Source organism: Schistocerca serialis, chromosome 3 (assembly GCF_023864345.2).
Source record: "Schistocerca serialis cubense isolate TAMUIC-IGC-003099 chromosome 3, iqSchSeri2.2, whole genome shotgun sequence".
Taxonomy (NCBI): Eukaryota; Metazoa; Arthropoda; class Insecta; order Orthoptera; family Acrididae; genus Schistocerca; species Schistocerca serialis.
The window spans coordinates 75342688-75367795 of record NC_064640.1 but is presented as its reverse complement, the minus strand read 5'-3'; the positions used below and the strand labels follow the sequence as shown (position 1 = coordinate 75367795).

Genomic DNA, 25108 nt, shown 5'->3' with positions numbered 1-25108 from the left:
AGTGTTGTGCTTACGTGAAAGTGAAAATATTTTTGGTGTGTCTCTTTTGATCTGTTTGGTTTGCACATCCAAGATGATGATCTCTCTGTGAACCCTCTGTAGCTACAGACAGGGTACCTGAACTTTAGCTCAACTTTATGCTGAGTTTAGTGACATTTTTCAAGATGATATAGGCAAAGCTAACAATTTTGAAGGTCACATTACCATGAAAGACAATGCACAGACATGGTTTTGCTGAGTGTGACCCATTCCCCACACTATCAAAGATAAAGTGGCACAGGAACCCTTAACCTGGCAGGACAATGGTGTGATTTCCTCTGTAGCAGCCAGTCAAATTATCCTTATGTGCAGATTTCAAGGCAAATATAATTCCACAGACTGTGACTGATGTTTTTGCCTTGCTATGGCCTGAGAAACACATGGACAAGCTTGGTGCAAATCTCTTCTTTTCCAAGACTGATATTTGTGACGCTTTTTTGCAGCTTTCTTTGGATGAACAGTCCCAACAAGTTTTGTGATTAACAACCAAATGAGTTATTTAAGTTTTTGCAGTTGCCCTTCATCACTGCATCAGCATTTGCTTTTTTTCGGTGTTAACTATTGCAGTTGATTGCTACAGTTCCTTCTTTGAACTATTTTGATGAAATGATAGTTTTGGGTTGTTCTCCCAAAGAACATCTTTCGTCTCAGGAAATTGTTCAAGTACTCTTAGATGCTGGGTTAAAGTGTAATAAAGCCAAGAACTCTTCCTTCCAGACTGAGACTGAATATTTAGGACATATTATCAACAGCAGAGTATCCACCCTTTGCAGTCACACATAACTGCCATCCAGGATCTCCCAGCTCCTCAGATCATCACTGAATTCCAGGCTGTATTGGGTAACCTGATGTATTACACTCAGTTCATTCCAAATACTTTGCAGATTGCAACTCAACTGCATCATCTTCAGTGAATGAATGTTCTGCTTGGGTGGACTAGGGGGTGAAAATCTGCATTTCAGAAATTGAAATATGCTTTATTGAGTGATTACTGTTTTGTATGTTTTGATCCCGCTAAGCCAGTCATGCTGGCGGTTGACACACCGTCTTACAGGGTTGGCACTGTTCAATCACACAGAGTTGAATTGTTGGGCAGACCATTTGCCTCTGCATGTGAACTTCTAACCAAAGCACACTGCACTTATTCATAGGTTGAGAAGGAAGCTCTTGTTATCTTATATGTCATTACCAATACTGGTATGGCACAAAATTTTACTTGGTGATGGACCACAGGCCACTCACCTCACTGTGCAGCCCTTCAAAGCTGTCTGCACATGGCACAAAAGTTGCAGCATTTGTCATTGTTTCTTTCCAATTATCAATATAAAATTGTGTAATGACCAAGCATTCAAATACATACACTCTTTCTTGCCTACCAGGGCAGTCACACTGTGTAATGAAATTTCCTATGCTATGACCAACTGCATCACATTTTGAGTATGTCAAATACATTTTGAGTTTGACTAAAAATTATTTTTTTAAAATTAGTATTTCATGTTTTAGTTGTGAACAGCAGTTAATTGTCTTCCCTTTGGACTTTAAACTTTCAGAATCATCAATATATTTATGATTTTTACTGATGAAAAACTACGAATTTTCTATTTGATATCATAGGAGTCATTTATACAACTTAATTTTTTAATTGTTATTTTTTGCAGTAGAATGTGATACTTTCAAACTTACAAGGAGTCCAAAAATCATCTTATGTATAAGTGATTTGTTTCATGGACTGACCTGGCTTGGGTGGAATATTTTTAACACAATTAATTTTTGAAAGTGAGAAAGCCTTGTTTCCCAAGGTGCTGGTAACTTCTCAGTCTGTGGCTGCAAGTGGTTCATATATATTTTCCATTCCTCTTGCCTTGTTTCCACACTTTCTGAAAATCCTGCAAACACAATAATGAATTAGGGTCTAAAATGTTAGGAGACCTTACATTGAAAAGATACTTAATGTTTATTTTAACATTTTGATTATTTAAATGTTACTGCAGGACTTTTAGTTCCATATTTCTGTCTCAACAGATATTGTTACAACATATTGTTGTCATTATGCCCTAAAACCATTACTTCCAAAATGTAAACTTACATCTGTTCTGAAACTAGTTACGAGTTTGAAGAATATGATCAGTGGTAAGTGTTAAAGTTGACAGATATTATGCTCCTAGAAGGTAAGGAGTTTGTGTAAAAGGAGAGGAATCTAAAAGGTGGAGCTTAGCCTAACTGAGAGGCAGATCTGTCATGAGTGGAGACAGATGAGTGTACTGACTTGTTGTAGGCCAGATTCTAAGGCAGTCTGTCCAGGACAGAATAAACTTAGGAGGCATACATGTATGGAGTTTGATATTTCTTAAATGGGGAATTAGAAAATGAGTAACCAAACATCAGTTGCTGAGGGAGCAGGGAGGAGAATGAAAATTGTAAATCATGAAATACTGGTTACAGAGGATATGCACATAGCAAATGATGCAGACATAGTGATTACTATTGTAATCTCATGTTGCAGTATGTGAGTCACAGCTTTTGATCTATTACTCAATACATGGTATCGAGTATTCCACTATCTTTGAACCACACTCTACATTTATTATTCGTATTGAATGTAGTACGGAAGAATTGTAGATTATAGACCTACTAATGTTAAACACACTATTTCATCAACAAAAACACAAACTTTTACTATTTGTAATAATGTATTTTTGAGTTTGTAAGCAGTTAACATGAAGTTGTCAAATCTTTAGGAATATTAATGAAATTTTGAATTGCAGTTATTTTCATATGTCATTATCTTTTTGAAGTTCCGGAATATCAGCACACAAATATCAACTGCTTATAAAGGTATAATATAAATTATGAAGTAATTTGCTAAAGTAAAATATGCATTTCTCAAGTGAGATTACACGTAACTGTTGGTAACTGAAATAATAATGCTTTTTATAGGAAGCTAAATATTTAGGACTATAGATCTACAGTTCATATTTTATGAAATTTAACTTTGGAAATCTGGGTATTTTAGAAAACTATATATGAAGAGTACGTTTATGTTTTCCCATGAGTGTACTATCATGTATAAACAAATTTGTTCTAGTTTTTCTACATTGTAAATTACATAAAATTCTCTTTGCAGTAGTACCTAAATTGACTACATTGTTGAGGTTTTACATAATTAATTGTTATTGAGACCTGCAGGGCAATTGATAGTTGTTAGAGTTACACAAAGAAAGCAGTTCCATACAGTGCAGCTATAAGAGTCTTGTAATGGTAGTAAGCTGCATGGAATAAATGAAGAACTTATCAACTAAGGGGTGGCAGACTTTTTTCATTTCAAAAGAAAGATACCTTCTGTGAAATGGATAAAGGATCCAGCATTTTTCAAGAACAATAGCAACAAGGTTTCTGTAGTGGACAGTATATACACTGTGTGATGAAACTGACCTGGATTTCATAGTCTCTCCTCAATAACACCAAACTGGATCACCTCAAAGATGAAAGTTTACAAAATGTGGAATGATGGTCATTCAAAAGTGTACCCAACATCAACATTTAGATTTAATTATCATACACCTTTATTCCTTGCAAAGTTTAGTTGTCAAGCACAGCAACCAGATTTTACTCTATGAACAGATTGTTAACACACTTATACAAGTGGTGAATCTGAATGTTCTAGTGTGAAACAAAAACAATGTTTCTATTTATACAAAAATATCACAGTTCTCACTTAGTGCAGTTCCAGTTAAAGGCAATTACACTCCAGTGGTTCAGATAAGTGAGTCCATCATATGAGCTGTGAGTCTAATAACGGCTCAATTTGATAATAATGATAGTTCACAGTACTTGTGGATCACATTACAGTTCAGTTAAAAAGCTCCATTAATTTAGATTACATGTATTATTTGACAGTACCTACACACTAATATTAATGAGTTTCACAGTTGTCAGAACATGTATTTTCACTTATAGGATGTGCATAATAGTAGCACAAGTCAATAATGAATGGGCATCTGACATAGATGTTACTCATTACCTCTCAAACCATGGAATAACTTTTTCAGATCTGAGAAGTACACTCAGTAACTTCATGACAGGGAAGTGAGTGCTTTTTCTGTGAAGTAAGCAATGAAAAAGACTGTGATGTACGATGAAGGTGACACTGGCAGTGCTGAAACCTTCACTGGGATGTGGCAGAAGTGTTGTCAGCTAACAGTGAAAGGTGTTGTTGCAGCAACATGCCTAGAATATGGAAAGGTGATGGAGATTGAATGTTTGATAAAATACTGCCATGAATGCAAAGGAAGCAACCAGGATCATGTTTGTGTTCTGAATTTCTGGGTTCAATTCTGAAATGGAATCAGAGGAACCTTTCAGAATCCTTTGAAGGTCATAAGAGATTTGTGCTGCACATTTTGTGAAGCATTTTAGAGACGAAGGCTTGAAAATGTGTGCAAATGTGTTCAAAACTACATTATGTAAGCCAGAAAACAATATGGTCCACAACACTGAGTCCAGTTAGTATGACATACATATTTTTTTTTATTACAGTCTCTATTTCCAGAGATCTTCTATAGTTTGTCTGCTTTACTCTTTCATATTATCTGATAATTCAAAAAGTAATGTGTGAGAATGCCAAGTCATAATTCATGTCCACATTTTCATTCTCATGCAGCCATAAAAAAACTTAATTATGTCTAATAAAATCAGATATATACATATATGAGGTGATTTTTTCCACCCTGTACAAACTCTGGGGATTGATCAATGAGAGGATACAGAACAACAAAGATTTAATGAACTTATGTTGGAAATTCATGGTTTTCATGCTAGAGACCATTTTATCTCATTATACATTGTTACAGAGACTGCGGCCCAATACAGACTGTACCATACAGCCACACTTACAGTATGAGTTGAAAATGGTTCCCATGTGCCTCAATACACGCTTGTATGTGCCATAACTTGTTCTGTTACACACATTCACATTGGCCAGGCTGCATCTTAACAACGTCAAAGGCAGCATCAGTACGCTGCTCTAGTGTTTCCACATCTGGAATGGGCTCTGCATACACAATACTTTTGAGATGGCCCATAACCAGAAATTGCATGGGTTGTGATCCAGTGAAAGAGCAAGCCACACAACTGGACCCCCTCTTCTGATCCATCGACCAGGGAAAGCCCGATTGAGATGCGTCCAGATGTTAACCACAAATGGGGCTAGAACACTGTCACGTAACAGCCACATAATCCTTCAAATCATCAATGGAACTTTTTCCAGAAGGGGAGGCAAAGTCACCTGCAAGAAACACTGACTGTTCTGGCCTGCTAGGTGACTTGGACGGAAGACTGGTCCCAAGACACAGCTGACAATTATCCCGGCCCACACATCCCGGATGCACCAATGCTGATGATTCCCTGGTAGTGTACTATGGGAGTTCTGCATACTATCCCAGCTATTATTGTTATGAAAGTTGAAGATACCACTCTGCATAAAGGTGGTCTCATATGGAAATACAATAGGTGACACAAATCATGGTATCGTGGTTGCCTAGTGAAGAAACTAGTGACAAAACTGGTTCTCATGTGGAAATTCTGTCACTAGTAAGTTCTGTAAATGCTATAAGTGATAAGGGTATTAACAATTGTCATGAAGAATGTTCCATACAGTCATGTGGATTACCCTGAACTGGCAGCCCAATTGCCTGCTACCAACATGGCGCTAATAACATTTTCCTCCAAGTCTGTTGTCTGAACATTTTGAGTACATCCTTCATGATTTCCTGTTTCCTGCAATGACCCTTGATCAGTTCTATTAGAAGTATCACTCTGGGTCTCTAAATATTTGAGCTTCCCCCTTGAGGCTCTTGATGGACTTGACCTAACATCCAGTTGGTTTGTAGATGTACTTAGTCAGTGTCTAGCTCTTGGTAACATAAACCAATTGCCAACAAACTTATGTTCTCCAGTCCTATAACATGTTTTAGGGGGCACAATAACATGTGCTAATGACAAAATAGTATTAACTCATGCAAGGGAAACATAAGAACACAACAAAGTGTATTTTCTAACAGGGCAGTCAACTCAAAAAGTTGTATAGTATATCTTTCCTCAATAGTACTCTAATGACAACTTTTGACATGTGAAAACAGCAGAAACATGGGTGTGGCCATACACTGAGAAAGCTTTAAGTTCATTTTTAAAAGATTTCCCAGTGTCCAATTCAGTTCTTTTAACTACTATTTTGTTCATTAAACACTAAACACTGATTTAAGGTGAAAAACTGAAAATCAAGTTCTTGTGGGGATTCACAAGCAAGTGACCTCAAAGACAGATTTCCATAGTTAAACAAAAGTGATGCCATTTGTTTGCCACTCAGATGGCATCACCAAAGTTGCATCTGGAAACAATCCCATGCAGTCACCTTGCAGTACATGGGAGGGGGTACATTGCACCAGTACTAGTCATTTCATTTCCTGTTAAACTGGCAAATTGAGCAAGAGAAAAATGACTCTCTATATGCCTCCATACAAGCTCTAATGTTTCTTATCTTATGATAGTGGTCCTTACGCAAAACAGGCATTGGTGGAAGTGGGATCATTCTGCAGTAAGCTTCAAATGCTAGTTCTCTAAATATTCACAGCAGTGTTCCTCAAAAATAATGTTACCTTTCCCCCAGGGTTTCCCATTTCATATCCTGAAGTATCTCTGTGACACCTGCACAATGATCGAACCTACCAGTGACAAATCTAGCAGCCCAGCTTTGTATTACTTTGATGTCTTCCTTTAATATTACCTTGTGAGGACCCAAAATAATCAAGCAGTACTCAAGAATGGGTCACACTAGCATTCCACACTTAGTCTGCTTTGCAGATGAACCACACTTTCCTAAAATTTGTCCAATAAACCAAAGATAACTATTTTTCTTTTCTACTACACTCCTTACATGCTCATTTCATTTCATATTGCTTTGCAATGTTACACATAAATATTTAATCAATCTGTGTCAAGTAATACAGTAATAATACTGTATTCAAACATTACTAGGTTGCTTTTCCTACTCATCTGCATTAATGTACACTTTTCTATATTTAGAGCTAGCTGCCATCCATCACATCAAGTAGAAATTTTGTCCAAGACACCTTGTGGCTTCCTACTGCCACTCAACAATGACTCCTAATGATACCCATGCCTCTTAGGAACATTTGTCATTGACATCAACAGGTCAACATACTGCTTCATATTACTTAAGAAGTCTTCATGCTCCTCACATATTAGGGAACCTATTCCATATGCCTGCACCTTCATTAACAGTCTGCAGTGTGGCATGATGTGAAATACTTTTTGGAAATATAGGATTATGAAATCTACCTGTTGCCCTTCATCACTAGTTTGCAGGATATCAGGCGAGAAAAGGGCAAGCTGAGTTCCATGCAAGTGATGCTTTCTAAATGTGTGGTGATTTGTGGGCAAAAGGCTTCCTGGCTCAAATAGATTTTTATTATTCAAATTGAGAACATGTTCAGGAATTCTGCAGCAAACTGATGTTAAGTGTATTGGTCTATTATTCCTGTGGGCACAATTGAATGACATCACTTGTAGCCATGTCACAAAAGCTAAAGTCACTCAAACATTTTGTTGACACTTTCCTTCCCCCTCCAATGATTAGCATTACAAGCAAAACAAGCAGCCACCATCTTGATGTCAAGGGTTCCTAAGCTATTATATTTGGTGTTTTTAACATTTTTTTCTGCTTTTTATGAAGATATGTGGTTTCATTGATGCACTGCATTAATGATATCTGCAAAATGCATCATTTTGACTATAGTTTGTTGAGCTACAGTGTCTGGAAGTAAAAATTTGGTATATAAAACGTTCATGAGCATGTGGCGGTCATCGACCACCGGAAGAGAGCAGAGTGGTATCTCTGTGCACTGACACGCTCTTAGGATGCAGGTCTTGCTGCCCGCCTTTGTGCAGTGGTGTTTACGTTTCGACTGGTGACACTTGTGAGGCTTGTTTATGTGTGTATATGTGTAATTGTGCAGTTAGAAAAAAGAGTTTCATACAAGTGGTGTTCAGGTTATTATGGCAGCTAAGCTACCTCTAATTTAGTGTGTGTTACCCCCACCTATTCCCAGTGTGGTTCCCCAGGGTGTCTCACAGGTGATAGACGTGATTACTAACAGTACCTGTCACCGTTTGAACACCACGGAAGGCCCCCCAGTACGCAACAAGGCTCGACGCCTTTATGCCACCAAATTACAGCATGCAAAAACCGCTGTACAGGAGCTGTTAGATTCAGGTATTGTCCATCCATCCAACAGCAATTGGTCCTTGCCTATCCATCTAGTGCCCAAGAAGGATGGTTCTTTTCATCTGTGCGGATGACAACATTCAACAGTTACTGAATAGCGAGTCCACCTCATTCTCAATTGAGCTCTGCCGAATTCCAGGTTCGGCCTTACCAGTCCTCTCTGACATCTCCACAGGTACTGCCCACCCCCTAGTACTGCGCCGTAAGTTATTTGCCGTAATCCACGACCTAGCACATCCCAGTATTCAGGCTACCACATGCCTCACAAAAGAGTGATTCGTTTGGACTGGGGTTAGAGCAGACAGCAAAAACTGGACACGGGCATGCATACCTTGCCAATGCGCTAAGGTCGGCCATCACACCCCACCGTTGGGTTCGTTTGAGGTACCGAAAGGCAGGTTCCGTCACGTCCATCTTGACCTGGTTGGACCGCTCCCTCCTTCCAAGGGTTTCCAATGCATTTTATCTATCATCAACCGTGTTAGTCGGTGGGTGGAGGCGATTCCAATAACAGACATTACCACTGACTCTGTCGCATGGGCCTTCATCGCCTTGTGGATCGCGCGGTTCGGTTGCCCATCTTGGGCCACATCGGACCAAGGACGACAATTTGAAGCTGTGCTCTTTGGAAAATTATATGATCTATGCAGTGCAAACAAATTATGTACAACCGCCTACCACCCGCAAAGCAATGAGTTGGTCGAGTGCTGGCATCGCACATTGAAAGCAGCGCTGATGTGCCACATCAGATCTTGGTCCGAAGCCCTCTGCTGGGTACTACTAGGTGTCCGTTCGGCTTACAAAGACGATTTGCAAGCCTCCCTAGCGGAATCGTTGTACGGGGAACCCCTTGTCCTCCCATTACAATTCGTTGATGATTCCAATCCTCCCCCACAGTCAGAACTTCTGACGCTTATAGAACGCATCCGACACTTCGCCGCGAATGTACACCCCCTGCCCCCACGAGCACACACGGTCCCTCGTGTCTTCGTGCACAAAGACCTACACGTTTGCGATTATGTGATGCTGCATAATGATACGGTACGACCCGCAGTACACCCGCCCTACTTGGGCCCACACAAAGTGATAAGCCACTCGCTGCAGACCTTTGACATTCTGTGCAACGGTAGTATACAAACAGTGTCCATCTCGCACCTTAAACCAGCTTGGTGCCTCAACGATGAGGCAACTTCAGAATACAACTTCCACCCTGACCACACTCTTGTGCCACCTTCCATCTCTAATACCTCAAACGCGGCGAACCAACCCCCCCACCCCCTCCAGTACCCGTGACACATGTGATGATGCATGTGATGATGCATGTGTCACCAGTGGTTCGTGTTCTCCCCCCAGCTCAGAGGCTGCAGGAAAGGTCACGTGTGAAGGTTTCACCCCTCCCTCCCCTCACCTTAGTGTTTCTGTCGACTGGCTGACGCAGACCGATGACACCAGCATCGCCGTTTTCCACGTAGACGTGTCACCTTTTCTCTGTCTCTCCAGCTATGAGATGGGACACTGTTTGTCCTGCACGTTCCCCCCTCCACACACACACACACACACACACACACACACACACACACACACACACACACACACATTGGACGATTCAGCCGCCCGGGTTACACTCCTACGCATGTTTGCAGTACCGACAGATGCGGAGGAGGCGGTACTCACCGCTTTGATAGACGAGGACAGCCACCTCTGCATTCGCCTGCCATGACTGCAAACCATGCCCCTGCATCGCCGGGCCGCTTGATCCCAGTTTCCCATTTCGGCCGCCCGCTACGCCCACCGGCATGGCACCGCGACTTCATCACAATGGACCGATCACCACGCCAACCTACATCACCTCCTCTCGCCGTGCTCCGCTTGGAAGGGGGGAGCTCTGTGGTGGTCATCGATCACCGGAATAGAGCAGAGTGGTATCTCTGTGCTCTGACATGCTCTTAGGACGCGGGTCTTGGCGCACGCCTATCTGCAGTGGTGTTTACGTTTCGACTGGTGACGCTGGCAAGGCTTGTTTATGTGTGTATATGTGTAACTGTGCAGTTATAATAAATATGAGTTTCATAGAAGTGGTGTTCAGCTTATTATGGCAGCTAAGCGACCTGATTCCCATAAGTGCATAACGGTTAATTCATGTGGTGAAAGTATGTGTTTTGACTTTTGGTGCATGGATAAGATTTGTGAGTGAGTAAGCAAGTATTATTTAAATAACTAGAGATAGGTGGTTTCTAACTGCACAGCAGTTTACTTAATTTTTCAAATGATGATAATTAATGCACTGTGGGCAGTATATTGGCATCTAGTATAATGGCATCTTCAGCACTCTTAAAGACTTGCCCAGAGGTTTTGAGAAAGGAAGTTATAAGGTTTCTGGTAATAGTATAATTTCAGATTGAGTGTAGCTATTAGTAAAGACATTAACTATATTACAATGTCTTTTAGTGTATTTAAAAGAAGCATAATTCCAAAATTCGTTATAGAATAATTTTCATATTTTGTCATAGCTAAGTGATGTGTGGTACAAGAATGAAAATACCATCTTTCAAATGAGATTTGAGGGCATTGTGAACAGCATCTAACACATCACATAAGAATGCAAAAATTGCAATTTTGAGGATGTGAAGTAAATATTGGAGGGATGACACATAATCACCAGATCTCAAATATCAAACTGCAACTTTTAATTTCACTCAAACAATAACTGCATCTCTAAAGTGAGTATCAGATTTTTTAATATAGCTTGATGTGTGGATGAACATTTTTTTGAAACTTATTTCTGTTATCTGAAAGGGGTTCAGGAATGGATTTTTGTTCATGAGTGCTACCTCCTTCATAAGTATCTTTGTTGCCGCTGTGTTATTTCTATGTGAAATACAGTTCCAAATTTAAAATTATTCTTTTCCTTGTTCTTACTGGATTCTAGGCACAGCTCAAATGTCATAACCTGAATGACAAAACCAATGTCTTTTTGAATAATCTCAGTTGATGCCATATTGTAAGCTGCACAACTAGAATTTTGCAAGGGGCATGAGGAAACAGCATCATGTGGCACCACTGCCATATCAGACATCTGTGACCTGCTGTGGCATCATTTTAGTTGTACATTGAAACAAAGCTTAATGTTAACAACCTTGATCTTCCTGATGCAATTAACAATGATGACAATGCAATTATTTCACATAACAATTATGTAGAAATGTATGTTTTGAATGAAGCAGATGATGTTGATGAACAAAAATATTGTCTTGTTTTGAAAGATGAGTATTTGTCAGAGGAAAGTGAAAGTGTTGTATTTAAACAGTCAAACGCATATGGTTTGCCAACATTATTCAAAATTTGTGGGACACAAAGAAACTGTTTGGGAGAAAATATCTGAATTTTATAAAAAATTACTGCTTAACTGGTGGGAAAAGCATCAGAACAAATTTTGTAGTTAGTTTAAAAGTAGTTCAAAAGTAGTCAACGGCCTTGCCGCAGTTGTAACACCGTGTCCTGTCAGACTACAAAAGTTAAGTGCTGTCGGACTGGGCTAACACTTGGATGGGTCACCATCCGGTCTGCCGTGTGCTGTTGGTAAGCGGGATGCACTCAGCGCTTGTGAGGCAAACTGAGGAGCTACTTGATTGAGAAGTGGCAACTCCAGTCTCGGAAATTGACCTATGGCCGGGGAGCGGTGTGCGGACCACATGCCCCTCCATATCCGCATCCAGTGACGCCTGTGGGCTGAGGATGACACGGTGGCCAGTTGATATCTTTGAGCTTTCATGGCCTGTGTGGGAGGAGTTAGTTCAAAAGTACATTTTGATAATGTAGCAAATGATTATGTTTCCTGTGAAATGTTTTTCCTTTCTGATGAGAAAATTCTTAATTTTGAGTTGTCAGTTTCATTATGGGAAAAAGTTGCTAGTGTATGTGAAAGTACAGATATGTTTGTCTGTTCAAAAGTTACACAATTTTATTTTGAGGTATATTTCAAAGAGAGACTTGCAGTAAAACATACAAATAAAGTTATGTATAATTATGGGGTTTTAATGGAGAAGGAATCACAGAATACGTAAATTAAGATGGTCAAAAACCTGCCAGATAGATTAATATGTGACAGAGAAACAACAGTGATGTATACAAATATGTCTCAAAAGGAGAACTGGAAGACTTTTTTCTTTGCTTCATTTGCTTTACGAACTTTCTATTTTTGCTGTATTATGCTTTGAGGTAAGTTTTACACTGGACTGTGAATAAATTATGGCTATTTGATACTTCAGATTATATTGAACTAGAATTTATGCCATACTGTAATATTTAATGCTTTTGTCTATTATATGGCATTACATGATGACAGACATTACTTTTGGTTCATAGGATTTTTGTAATGGACTGTGCTGCACTAATGGTGACTTAATTATATGAGAATTATGCCATATTTCATATTTTGACATCTTTTATGAAAAGCTTATGTGGAAAACAGTTTTCAAATAATGATATGAAATTGTCACAGAATAGATTAAATTTTTTGTCAATATTTGATGCATTATAAATTTCATCCCAGGTTATCTCTTTTAAACCATTCTTTAAAACATTTGTCGTGGAGTTATTAATTATTCTGATTTCCTCTGAGGGGTATCTATACTACAATGCACTATGTTATTTATCTTAATTAGCTGTGAGCTATGATGAGAGAGAGAATTTGTTAATGAGTATAGAGTCATTTTCTTGCTTTGAGCTTCATAAAAGAAAACATCAGTTAGGGTCCTATCATCTTTATTAACCCATGTTGGAAAGTTAATTACTCAGATCTAATTATAGGGTCCAAATAGGGATACAGATAATTTTGTCTATCAGAATCCTTTAGAAAATCTACATTGAAATCACCAGAGCCTTTTGACTGCTTGCTACTTTCTGACAGACAACATACTAAAGAATCCATATTCCTTATAAACAATTCAAATTTCCCAGTGGGGATCTATATACAGTTACAATCTACAGTAAAGTATTTTTCAGTATCAGTGATCACTAAAAAATCTATTGGTCTCAATGTTTTTGAACTTGTGTTCTGACTTAATATACGGGGTGATTCAAAAAGAATACCACAACTTTAAAAATGTGTATTTAATGAAAGAAACATAATATAACCTTCTGTTATACATCATTACAAAGAGTATTTAAAAAGGTTGTTTTTCACTCAAAAACAAGTTCAGAGATGTTTAATATGGCCCCCTCCAGACACACGAGCAACATCAACCCGATACTCCAACTCGTTCCACACTCTCTGTAGCATATCAGGCGTAACAGTTTGGATAGCTGCTGTTATTTCTCGTTTCAAATCATCAATGGTAGCTGGGAGAGGTGGCCGAAACACCATATCCATAACATACCCCCATAAGAAAAAATCGCAGGGAGTAAGATCAGGGCTTCTTGGAGGCCAGTGATGAAGTGCTCTGTCACGAGCTGCCTCGGGTAGTTTGGTTTTCAGCTTAGTCAACAGCGCCTCAAGCGAACAAATGTACAACTAAATGAAACTTTATAGCTCCCTTAATTCGCCGACAGATACTGCTTAGCTCTGCCTTTTGTTGTTGCAGAGTTTTAAATTCCTAAAGTTATGGTATTCTTTTTGAATCACCCTGTATATAACAACTCCTCCTTTTCTCATGTTACAGCTACATGAGTAAGATGCTATGGTGAAATCTTTTATACTTAACTTTCCTAGCCCTATAGTTAAGGGGTGCTCAGATGGACACAGGATGCCCACCTTTTCAGAGGCCTCTAAATTTCACAAATAGACTAGAAGCTCTTCTATCTTATTACTACTCCTCCAATATGCTGTGCACTCTTAAACATTTTACGGCACTCTTTGTTTTAAATTGTTTCACAGCACGGTGCTAAAATCCTGATTGTAAGCTACCCCTCTGACCCTAGCCACCTCAGGTATCTTGTTTTGCATGATGATGTCCCATTGTACATTTTCTGCAAGAAACTGAGCCACCCTATCTCTCCCTCTTTTAACAGGTGTAGGCTGTATTGAGTGTATACCATATCCCAACTGTAACAACAGGCACTGCACCCTGTAACATCATAGATTATGGGTCGACCTACGACAGCATTTGCACAACTTGTGTACGGGCCGCTAGACACCGCCACGAGTGCTAAGAGTGCATTGCGGTCGCAGGCGTGCGTGTTGCGCACGGGCCGCGAGGTGCCGCCACGAGCGCAACCGTATATAAGCTCCAACGGAGTTCGGCCAGCTCTCATTTTGTTGGCATCTCATTTTGTTGGCATAACATTTTTGCCTATTCTCTTATTTGCTTAGTTGCTTAGCTTTTATTCGTTTATGGCTCATGTTATTGTGCTCTCTTTCAGCCATTCAGATTGTTCTGATTTACTCCTAATTTAGAAGTGCTCATTTTGGCATTTCACTTTTGCATATTTCTCATTTTGTTAATAATATGCTCCTTATCTTTTTACAGTTAAATTGGTTAACAAAGTCTCATGTACTGTTTGTTCATTTCAGCCTGTTCATATTTTGATGTTCTTTAAATACTGTAATAATTATCGGAAGCATTTCTTCCCTTAAACTTATGTAAAGTATTCTCGATGTAGGATTTGTTCTGTGACACAAGTGTAAGGTTTTGAATATAAATTATATACAAAACTGTGCTTTAAAAGGAATTTATTTTTCAGTTTGTACTACATCAGACAACAATTTTGTGATATGAGGGAGGAATTTGAGGGGCAAACCCATGGAAATAGTCTTAAGTGATCCCCTTTAAAAATAAAGATTTGTGTGACACTGAAAGACGTGACACTGTAGCACCGAAAATTTTTATACGTCACACTAGAGGCACCGGAGGGATTTTGCTTAAGCCTATATCTAAAGTAAGTTCACAATTTATTCGATAGCCGGCTGGTGTGGCCGTGCGGTTAAAGGCTCTTCAGTCTGGAACTGCGTGACCGCTACAGTCACAGGTTCGAATCCTGCCTCGGGCATGGATGTGTGTGATGTCCTTAGGTTAGTTATGTTTAAGTAGTTCTAAGTTCTAGGGGACTGATGACCACTGATGTTAAGTCCCATAGTGCTCAGAGCCATTTGAACCATTTTTTTATTCAATAAAATAGGAGTTATATGTATATTTTTATTTTTCTGGTAAAAACTGGCATTCTTCTAATCTATGTCTGTTTTCTTTCTCATGTAAACGAGTGTATGAGCAATTGTAATTATAAATGGATTCTTCAAAGTTGATGGTTTAGCTGGTCAAACGAGGTATTTGGTGAGCAACGTACTTTATTTTGTCCTAGTGGTTTATCTACCTGTAGAACACCCAAGTGTAGTGAATAGTTTCCAACTGATACTTAGTGAACAAATTTCTTTTCCTATGGTATGTAGCATAGCGGGTAGTGCTGTAGATAAGTGGAACCACGGCTAAGTGTAGTCAAAACAGGTCACTGCGTAAGCATGAGGGACATGTGTCCCTGAATATTTATCCGTATTTCGTGTGATGACTAGCCTAAGATTTGAAATTGACATGTGTAATCATGGATTTAAAGGAAGTAGGTGAAGAACAATTGGAGACTAGTGAGACTGAGGAATTAAAAATTGCTGAAAATCTTCCCAGTATACAAAAGCCGCTATATTTTTTCAAGTAGGTGAGATGAATAAAAAACAGGAAGCCGTGTCAATACGAGTAGATGACATACATAAGTCAGGAATCAGTGTCGGCACAAGTAGGCAAAATGTCTTGTAAGATAGGGCAAATTTCTCAAAATCAAACACAAATGGCTCAAGAAATAATAAATCTCAGACAGAAACACGAGGATGCGGTCAGAGACTTAAATTAGGATGTAAAACAGTTAAAAGGAAATTGTCATTAAAGCATACGGAAATATCTGTAGAAATATTCTCTGGTAAAGGAAGCCATAAGTTCCATCTCAAAAGAACAAGAAAGACAATCGATAGATCCAACTGCTCGGATTTCTTAAGTAAAAATGCAAATTACTCAGGAATTATCTCAATGGCGAAGGGGAGTAAATGAGCAATTAAACAAATTTAGTAATGAGCTTACTGATATCAAAGAGGTAGTCAAGAGTGATGTTTCCATGCCAACACATGGAGAGAACGTAGTAGATGCTAGTACACAAAAGCAGGGGCAAGCCACCGAAGTAAATTCTGAGGTAACTCGGGATCATTACTGGGGGCTATGACACCTTATGTAAATGTCATTATGGAGGAAAACATTATCAAACAGAGGAGGGGTCAGTCATTCTCACCTGACATGAGTGGGGTGCATCCAGTAGTATTTATTCGTTCTTTTCATGGCATGTTACCCACAAAATGGATGGAATTACAAAAGATGCATTACGTAAGTGGATTCATGTTAAATTATGCGGCCTTGTGGGCCACTGAAGTCATTGAAAAATGTTCCAGATATGACGAGTTTGAAAAAAGGTTTCTCGCGAAATATTGGTCTTTAGGGGTACAGCAACAACTTCGTGAGGCTATATTAAACCCTGAGCAGTTTAGTTATAGCAAAGGAATGCTCCAAAAGTATTTCGAGAAGTATCTGAATAAAACAAAATACTGGGATGAGCCAATTTCGCATAAAGATTTGTTGTGCATTCTTAAGAGTAAGATGCCTATTGATATACGCGAAAAATTAATTCACGCCCCAGACGCAAACATTGATGAGTTTATGCCCATCCTAGATGCAATTGATTTGATGCAGGAGGATGTGCGGGCAAGATCTCTAAATCAGTCAGTTGTGGAGGAATGGAAATATTCAGCGTCGCAAGCTGGCTGGCAGAGAACCCAGCTCGGTGTACCAAAGCCAAGACAATAACAACGCGTGCGGCTACTGTAGAACAGGCCGGTGGGAACAAGGTACTGTGGATAGGAGGCAGGAACATAGGTTCACTCCAGGGTACTACAATAATAACGAAATAACACAAAACAGAAATCCAGGGGGACAAAATACCCGGACACAAAACCCAATAAATCAAAACTGGTGACAGCATCTGCCACCAATAGTAATTGATCAAGTAAATGATACCGAAATGCGGCCGATTTCTCAGCCAGCGGAAAACAAATTACTGCCGCATTAAGTCCCGAAGTGCAGGCGGGTGGGCGAGATAGGGATGATTCTGATTTAAGATTAAAAATGTTAAGGTACAATGATGGCACTGACATGAGAAATGAATTGTATAACGAGGACACTAAATACAGTACCAATCATCTGGCAGTTATAAAACCTGCCGTTAAAATATTAATCGAAGGTATATCAGTGAACGCAATATTTGATACTGGGTCTGATATTAATGTGATTTCTATGGACTTATTTAGACAGATCACTAAAGCAAAATGGGTGCCAATATTGCCAGTTAGCAATTGTAAGGTTTTGGGAGCGATTGGAGGGAGAAGTAGAAGCGTGAAAATACAAGCCCAATTAGAGATAGAATTTGGAAATGTAGCAATTGAATGCATGTTCCTCATAATTGATGCGCTGATAGTGGACTGTATTTTAGGGTTTTATTTTTTGCAAGAAAAGGACACAAAGATCGACTTTTCTAACGGGATATGTAAGTTGAATATCAAACAGAAAATCATCTCTCTAAAATTACTGAGGATAACCGACACACATGGAAGGTTTTGCCCCGGTATACAAATAGTTCATTTCAAGAAATAAAACTACAGGCTCAGGGAATCAGGTTCAAGAAATAAAATCTGACCAACATGAACAAATGTTAAAAATAGTCTCTGAATCTGCTCAGCTGTCCTCAGAGCAACGTTCTGAATTGTTTAAGGTTCTCGTGAAATACAAACAAGTATTTGAAGAAAAACCTGGTGCAATTAGGGGATATGAATATAGGATGAATGTCATGCCACATAAAACCTTCTGTCATAGTTCGTACCAAGTACCATGGACAAAAAGAAACACAGTTAGTAATGAAATTCAAAAGATGCTTGCATGGAACATCATAGAACCATCTGACAGTCCCTATTCAAGCCTTTTACTTGCTGTAGACAAACCAAATGGACAAGTACGACTAGTTCTTGATGCAAGAGAAATCAATAAAATTATAATACCGGTGAGAACAGGGCCTGAGAGTATAGATGAATTGGTACAGAGATATCATGGCATAAAATATTTTTCTAGCCTCGATATCCGACATTCCTACTGGCAAATTCCTATTGCGGTAGAATCTAGGAAATATACAGCCTTCATTCATGCAGGAAGAAGTTACCAATTCAAAGTTTTACCATTCGGTTTAAATACAAGCTTAGGTGTCTTTATTGCGGCACTTGCTGTTGGGTAGGGAACTTGTGAGTAAGATATCACTGGTTGTAGACGACATTTTAATCAGCGCAAATAGTTGGGAGGAAAATATGGAAATACTGGAGAATGTATTAAATAAGTTTTTGCATGCTGGTATTACAGCTAATTTGTGTAAATCGAAGTTTGCACTAGAGAAAATTAAATTTTTGGGCCATATGATTGATTCGTATGGTATCCTACCAGATAGTGAAAAATTGAATGCCATAGCGAACTTTCCAGTGCCCAGAACAAAATGGCAATTAAAAGCTTTTCTGGGACTGGTGTCATTCTATCGCCGATATATTCCAAATCAAATACTAAATGCGGAGCTGTTGTTGCATCTTCTCAAAAAGAATACGTACTGGAATTGGTCTCCGGAATGCCAGTCGGATTTTGAAAAAATCAAAGAGGCTTCATTAAATGCAAAATCACTCTGTCATCCTGATATGAGCATTGAATTTTGTTTGTATGCAGACGCATCCAATGTGGGATTAGGATCATGTCTGTTCCAAGTTCAAAATATTGATGGACAACCCACCTTTTGCACAATTGCATTTGCGAGTAGGACTTTAACCTCATGTGAACGGTTTTACTATACTACAGAATTGGAACTACTTACCATTCTGTGGTCATTCTGAAAATTTCATTATTATTTACCTGGTGCACATACCAAAGTGTATTGTGATCATGAGGCGCTAAGCTTTTTGCATAGTTGCAAACTCCTACATGCATGGCTTGGCAGGTGGTATCTTGCTTTGCAAGAATACAGTTACGAGATAGTGTGCATCAGTGGTAAGGACAATATTGTTGCTGACACCCTATCTCAGATGCCCCAAGGACTAAACGAATATTCTCCATCCTCAGATCTAACATTGGAATTTAACATGTTTCTAATGAAAGATGAGGCAAATAGACAGTATTTTGTTGACTTAGGTAAAAATACAGCAGCATTGCAAGATGCCGACCCTCGGTGGAACTCGGTTAAACAGGAGCTATTGAGAGGTCATGATCCAAAAATCATCAACCATTACAGACTTGAAAAACAGGTGCTATTTTATAGGAAGAATCCTGCATCTGAAAAGTGGTATGTATGCCGGTTGATTGTCTAGACTGATTAATATGGTATACCCATAACACCTGGAGGCACTTTGGGGTTATTAAGTGTGATAATAAAATTGGGACATGTTATTTCCCCAATCTTAGAAAGTCCAGAACTTGATTCACACTTGTGTAATTTGTGAAAAGGCAAAAGCCATAAATATATGTAGAAAAGGTGAACTACACCCAGTTTTACCAGACTCTCCATTGCAGATTTTAGCAGTCAATGTTTGTGAGCCATTCCCAGTAGCCAGGGGTAGTGCAAAATTCTTTGTGGCATTTTTTGATGTTTTTACAAAGTACCTCAGAATTAATGTTCTTAAGTCAGCAAAAAACTCTTCCACATTTACCTCATCCATGTGGAAAAGGTGTTTGGCCACTCTACAAATTAGGCAAATACTTGTGTCCAAATATCATCCGGAAGTGAGCCCTGTAGAAGGGTATTTCGTGAGTTTAATAGATTTGTAAGGACATATTGCCATAACAACCATACTGCTCGGGTCAGTTATGTAAAAACCTTTCAGGAAATTGTAAATAATCTTACGCATTCGGCAACAAATCACACTCCAAAGAGCTCATGTTCAAAGGCCCGAACAAAATGAGTGGACAGAAATTTGGCTGAAATGTGCAAATCAGAGCATCTTCGACGAAAAGATCAGGCAGGTGACCATTTTTTTATGTCACCAAGCACAATTGAGGAAGAAATATTTTGATAATAGACTAACTGGGAAAAGAACATTCTTAGTCGGTGATAAAGTCCTGATTAGAAGTCAAGTGAAATTGTCAGTATTGTCAAAAAGGAATAAAAAGTGGCAGCTATTATATACTGGACCTTTTTTAATAGAGAATATACCCCATCCTGGCGTGTATCTATTAGTGTATCCCAGTACCCTTAAACAAAAGGGGCTACATCCTCATCAAGACATTAAAAAGTATATAGATTAAAAAAAAACCAGGATGACTGTACAGATAACCATCTTGGACTGAACATTGTATGTTGCTACTAATAAATTTGCTTTTTCACTGTTTTATTCAAAATTTTCAGCAATACACGTTAACTGTCTAAAGATGTCTCCTACACTCACCTAAAAATTGATTATATTATGTGATATGTGAAAGTACAGGAAGTTATAATGAAATAATGTAATATCGAGGTAACACATTTTCTATATAAAATTTAAGTGAGTCAAGTAGAATTTTGTAAAGATGCTTCCGGTAAAATGTTGATAAAACAAATATTTCTAATGCAAAGGAATGAGGATAATGTAGTGTAAGGAACAACATAGAATGTTTTTTTTTCTTTAATATAAGTACTAAATAAATATAAGACCAACTGTAAAATTGTTCCTACTATAACAGGACAATTAGGTCACAAATAGTGGAAACATAGCATGAGACAAAATCTTATGAGAGTTATGGTTCTCTATATGCAAATTAATACAAGAAAAGACTCGGAAGAGTGAAGTCCTTTCAACTTGTAATTCATGAAAGATAAGTTACTTGCACTCATTCAGGAATACTTTTCTCTCCTTTTTTTTCTTTTAATATATACAAATATGTACTATTTTGTATATATATATATATATATATATATCATTTGAGGCTAGACATGTGATGGGGAAAAAAAAAAAAAAAAACGGAGTCATGTGAATATAAACTTGAGTACAAGAACAATGTTGACTATAGCTAATAGTCGCATAGCTAATAGTCGCACGAAATTCATAGCACCTACTTACATTCTGAGTAGTGGTAAGTCCAAAAAGGGCAAAGAAACAAGGAAATATGCATAATATACCTAAAATGCAAAAATTATTTTTGTCTCTAAACAAAAGAAAATACCTTAGTCATAGGACAGGTAAATGATGTACCCTATCAACGATGAGTGATTAACCACTGCTTGACCTGAGGACCTTAAGAAAAAGAGCAATATTCAAAATTTCTAAGTGCTATTGGACTACTATGTACTCAAAATATGTCAATAGCCAGTAAATTGGAAAGGATAAGGATATACAAATGTTACCTTATATATTTGAAATGTATGTCTGTTGAACATCATTACTCGAAGGACTCGGATAATTTGAGGCCTTTCGAGCCAACCTGACATATATTCTTTTTGAAAAATAACTTCTCGATGCAAAAGGTTGGATATGTATATGTGTGTGTGCTATATATTTCTATACAGATTTTTAAAGTAGTACCTTCAAAGTTAACGAAGTACACTACAGAAACATTTCATCTACATAAACGATTTCCAGACGTTTCCATGTACAGTAGATGTCACACTGTATATACAATGAATTTTCAAACAGTGTAAATGCGTGTTAATAATTACCACTTTTGTAGTTAAATAAAACCTGTAAAATAAGTAAATATTTACACCAAAGCATCAACTGAAATATTGTACAATACCTTCTCTTCAATAGAGGTAGAAGAATATATAATAAAATGTTTTGTATTACTGTCATTATACTTTTGAAATATGACTAAAATGTTTTGTATTTATATCATTATATGTGATAATCAATGATTATTTTGTGAACCACTGAATGTAAAGGTGGTAGAAACAAGGATAGTAATTTGAAAATTTAAAGTAAAATTTTGCGATCGGAGTAAACTGACAAAATGTGTCAGGCATTTAATAAATTAACCGCCTTCCACATTGGGGGCCATGTAACATCATAGATTAAGGGTTGACCTGCAACAGCAATCGCACAACTTGTGTACGGGCCACTAGACGCCGCCGCGAGCACTAAGAGTGCATTGTGGTTGCAGGCGCGCGTGTTGTGCACGGGCCGCGAGGTGCCGTCACGAGTGCAACCGTATATACGTGCTGACGGAGTTCGGCCAACTCTCATTTTGTTGGCATCTCATTTTGTTGGCATCACATTTTTGCCTATTCTCTTATTTGCTTAGTTGCTTAGCTTTTATTCGTTTATGGCTCATGTTATTGTGCTCTCTTTCAGCCATTCTGATTGTTTTGATTTACTCCTAATTGAGACGTGCTCATTTGGGCATTTCGCTTTTGCATATTTCTCATTTTGTTAATAATATGCTCCTTAGCTTTTTACGGTTAAATTGATTAACAAAGTCTCATGTACTGTTTGTTCATTTCAGCCTGTTCATATTTTGATGTTCTTTAAATACTGTAATAATTATCGGAAGCATTTCTTCCCTTAAACTTGTGTAAAGTATTCTTGATGTAGGATTTGTTCTGTGACACAGGTGTAAGGTTTTGAATATAAATTATATGCAAAACTGTGCTTTAAAAGGAATTTATTTTTTCAGTTTGTACTACGACTACAATTTTGTGATATAAGGGGGAATTTGAGGGGCGAACCCATGGAAATAGTTTTAAGTGATCCCCTTTAAAAATAAAAATTTGTATGACACTGAAAGACGTGACACTGCAGGCACTGAAAATTTTTATACGTCACAACACTTATGAGATTTCATTCCAGTCAATATCAGCATACTCAACTAAGTTTTCACATGGCTAACTGCAGTGTTAACCCAAGGCTGGTCATGATACTGTAGGTCCTACACAAAACTCACACCTATGTGTGAAGTTGCTTCTCCTGTTTCATTGAGATCACTCATAATTAATTCTGTTATATCTGTCTTTAGCCAGGCAGTTACCACCTCTATGTAATATGATCACCTGATCCTCATTGTCAAAATCTTTACACAAATTCCCTATATCCTCTGTCACCTGGCTAATGTTAGCAATTAGCTTCATGACTATACTGATTAGATATTGCATTCCTAATTTTTCCTGGTCTGTCTGGCTTATGCCTCTTCCATGGCTACTACCTGTCAGCAAGACTATTTCTTCCCACTCTCTTTTGGTACCAACCAACATTTAGTTTCTTCACTAGAAGTTTACTGCACCTAATTGTCATCTACAGCTGAATGAGACCCACCTCCTCCTACCTCAGATAATACATAAAACGTATTATTTAAGGTAAGCTCAAATGCAGATATCAAAGCTAAAGAGCTGGTCCTCTGTTACCCATTACATTTACCTTTACCCAGTACCAAGAGTCTTTTTCCTCCTTTGATCCACCTAGTTCAAATCTCATGCAGTCTAATTCACCATAAAGGGCACAAATCTTTGTCACCTGTCCAGTAATTCTCTTGTCTTTTTCACAGAGCCTATATTTCCATGGGAGATCCTTACTGGGTTCCTGATTCAATCGCCCTCTAAAACCCCCCAACAGAATTCCAACCCAAAATCTACACATATTCCCTATCTGACTACCCTACAGCAACATCCATAATTTTCATGCATTGCAACACAAACTGAACCCTTAAAAAAAGAATTACAGCAATTAACGCTACAGAAATTTTTGTCATTTATGAACTGCAAAAGTTAGATCTACAGTTTAGCATTTCAGGTGTATGATATAACGTAAAAAATTAATTATTTCTGCTTAAAACAAGAACTCAGCACACACTTAGCTGCATTATCTGTTAATTAACTTATTCACGAAAAATGTAGCTTCTAATCACCACTTATCATGAGTTATATTACATATTGATAACAGACAATGTTGATTATCAGCAGAATATAACCTACTACCTTCGATATAATTTTACATGATAGTATAAATACTTCAGATCATGAAGTCTGCAATTGCTCAAATTTAGGAGATATAAAGGAATACAGTTAATTTACTCCATGAAAGTCATCTATTTGTAGCTATTAACACAGGCTCACCAGCAGAAAGGCACCGGAGCTGTTTAAAGACAGATTGTATGATTTAGCCGCTCAACATTCATTATTTCGTTATGCATACTGTATCTTTTATGCCCTGGGTTTCATTCCACACTAATTCATAGGAAAAAAGAGACATAGGGCATGGTGTTTAAGCAAGAATTCCAGCAAAGAAGGTTAAGGTAGATGACTAATCCCAAGAGACATGAAACAAGAAACAATAAAGATGAAAACTTATTAAATTATTTTATGTTCCTGTATTTCATACATAACTCATGCAGTTAAACAATTTTCTTTGGAAAAGATAAAGCAGACTGTCACTCTTTAAGGGGAGACCTTTAACCAATAAAGGCTGTTGTGACTCAGTTCAGCTTGTGTCAACACAATTATGACAAGTAAAAATTGTTTCTTTTCTGTTACATGCATATTCTGGCAGTATCTCAAGCACAAATATTTTGTATAAAATTCTGGGTGTGTGTGTACTGTAACAGTCTTGAATCTCATATTGAAGTGTGTGATATAGTTTTTAATGTATTGGTGGATACACAGTATTGAGTATTGAACTATCTTATGACCACATTTCACATTTATTATTCATTATTTAATATTGTTTGGAATAATAGTAGAATAAATACCTACTGATGCTAA

At 38.0% G+C, this 25108-nt stretch overlaps 1 protein-coding gene across 1 annotated transcript in view; it reads right to left on the bottom strand.

Annotated features, from left to right (window-relative positions):
* LOC126470685 (dynein axonemal heavy chain 7-like) overlaps nt 1-25108 on the bottom strand; it is a 762325-nt gene that overhangs the window by 120672 nt on the left and 616545 nt on the right. The window contains exon 27 of the mRNA XM_050098686.1: nt 1774-1925. Within this exon, the coding sequence (XP_049954643.1) occupies nt 1774-1925 (152 nt within the window). The remainder of the gene's footprint in view (nt 1-1773; nt 1926-25108) is intronic.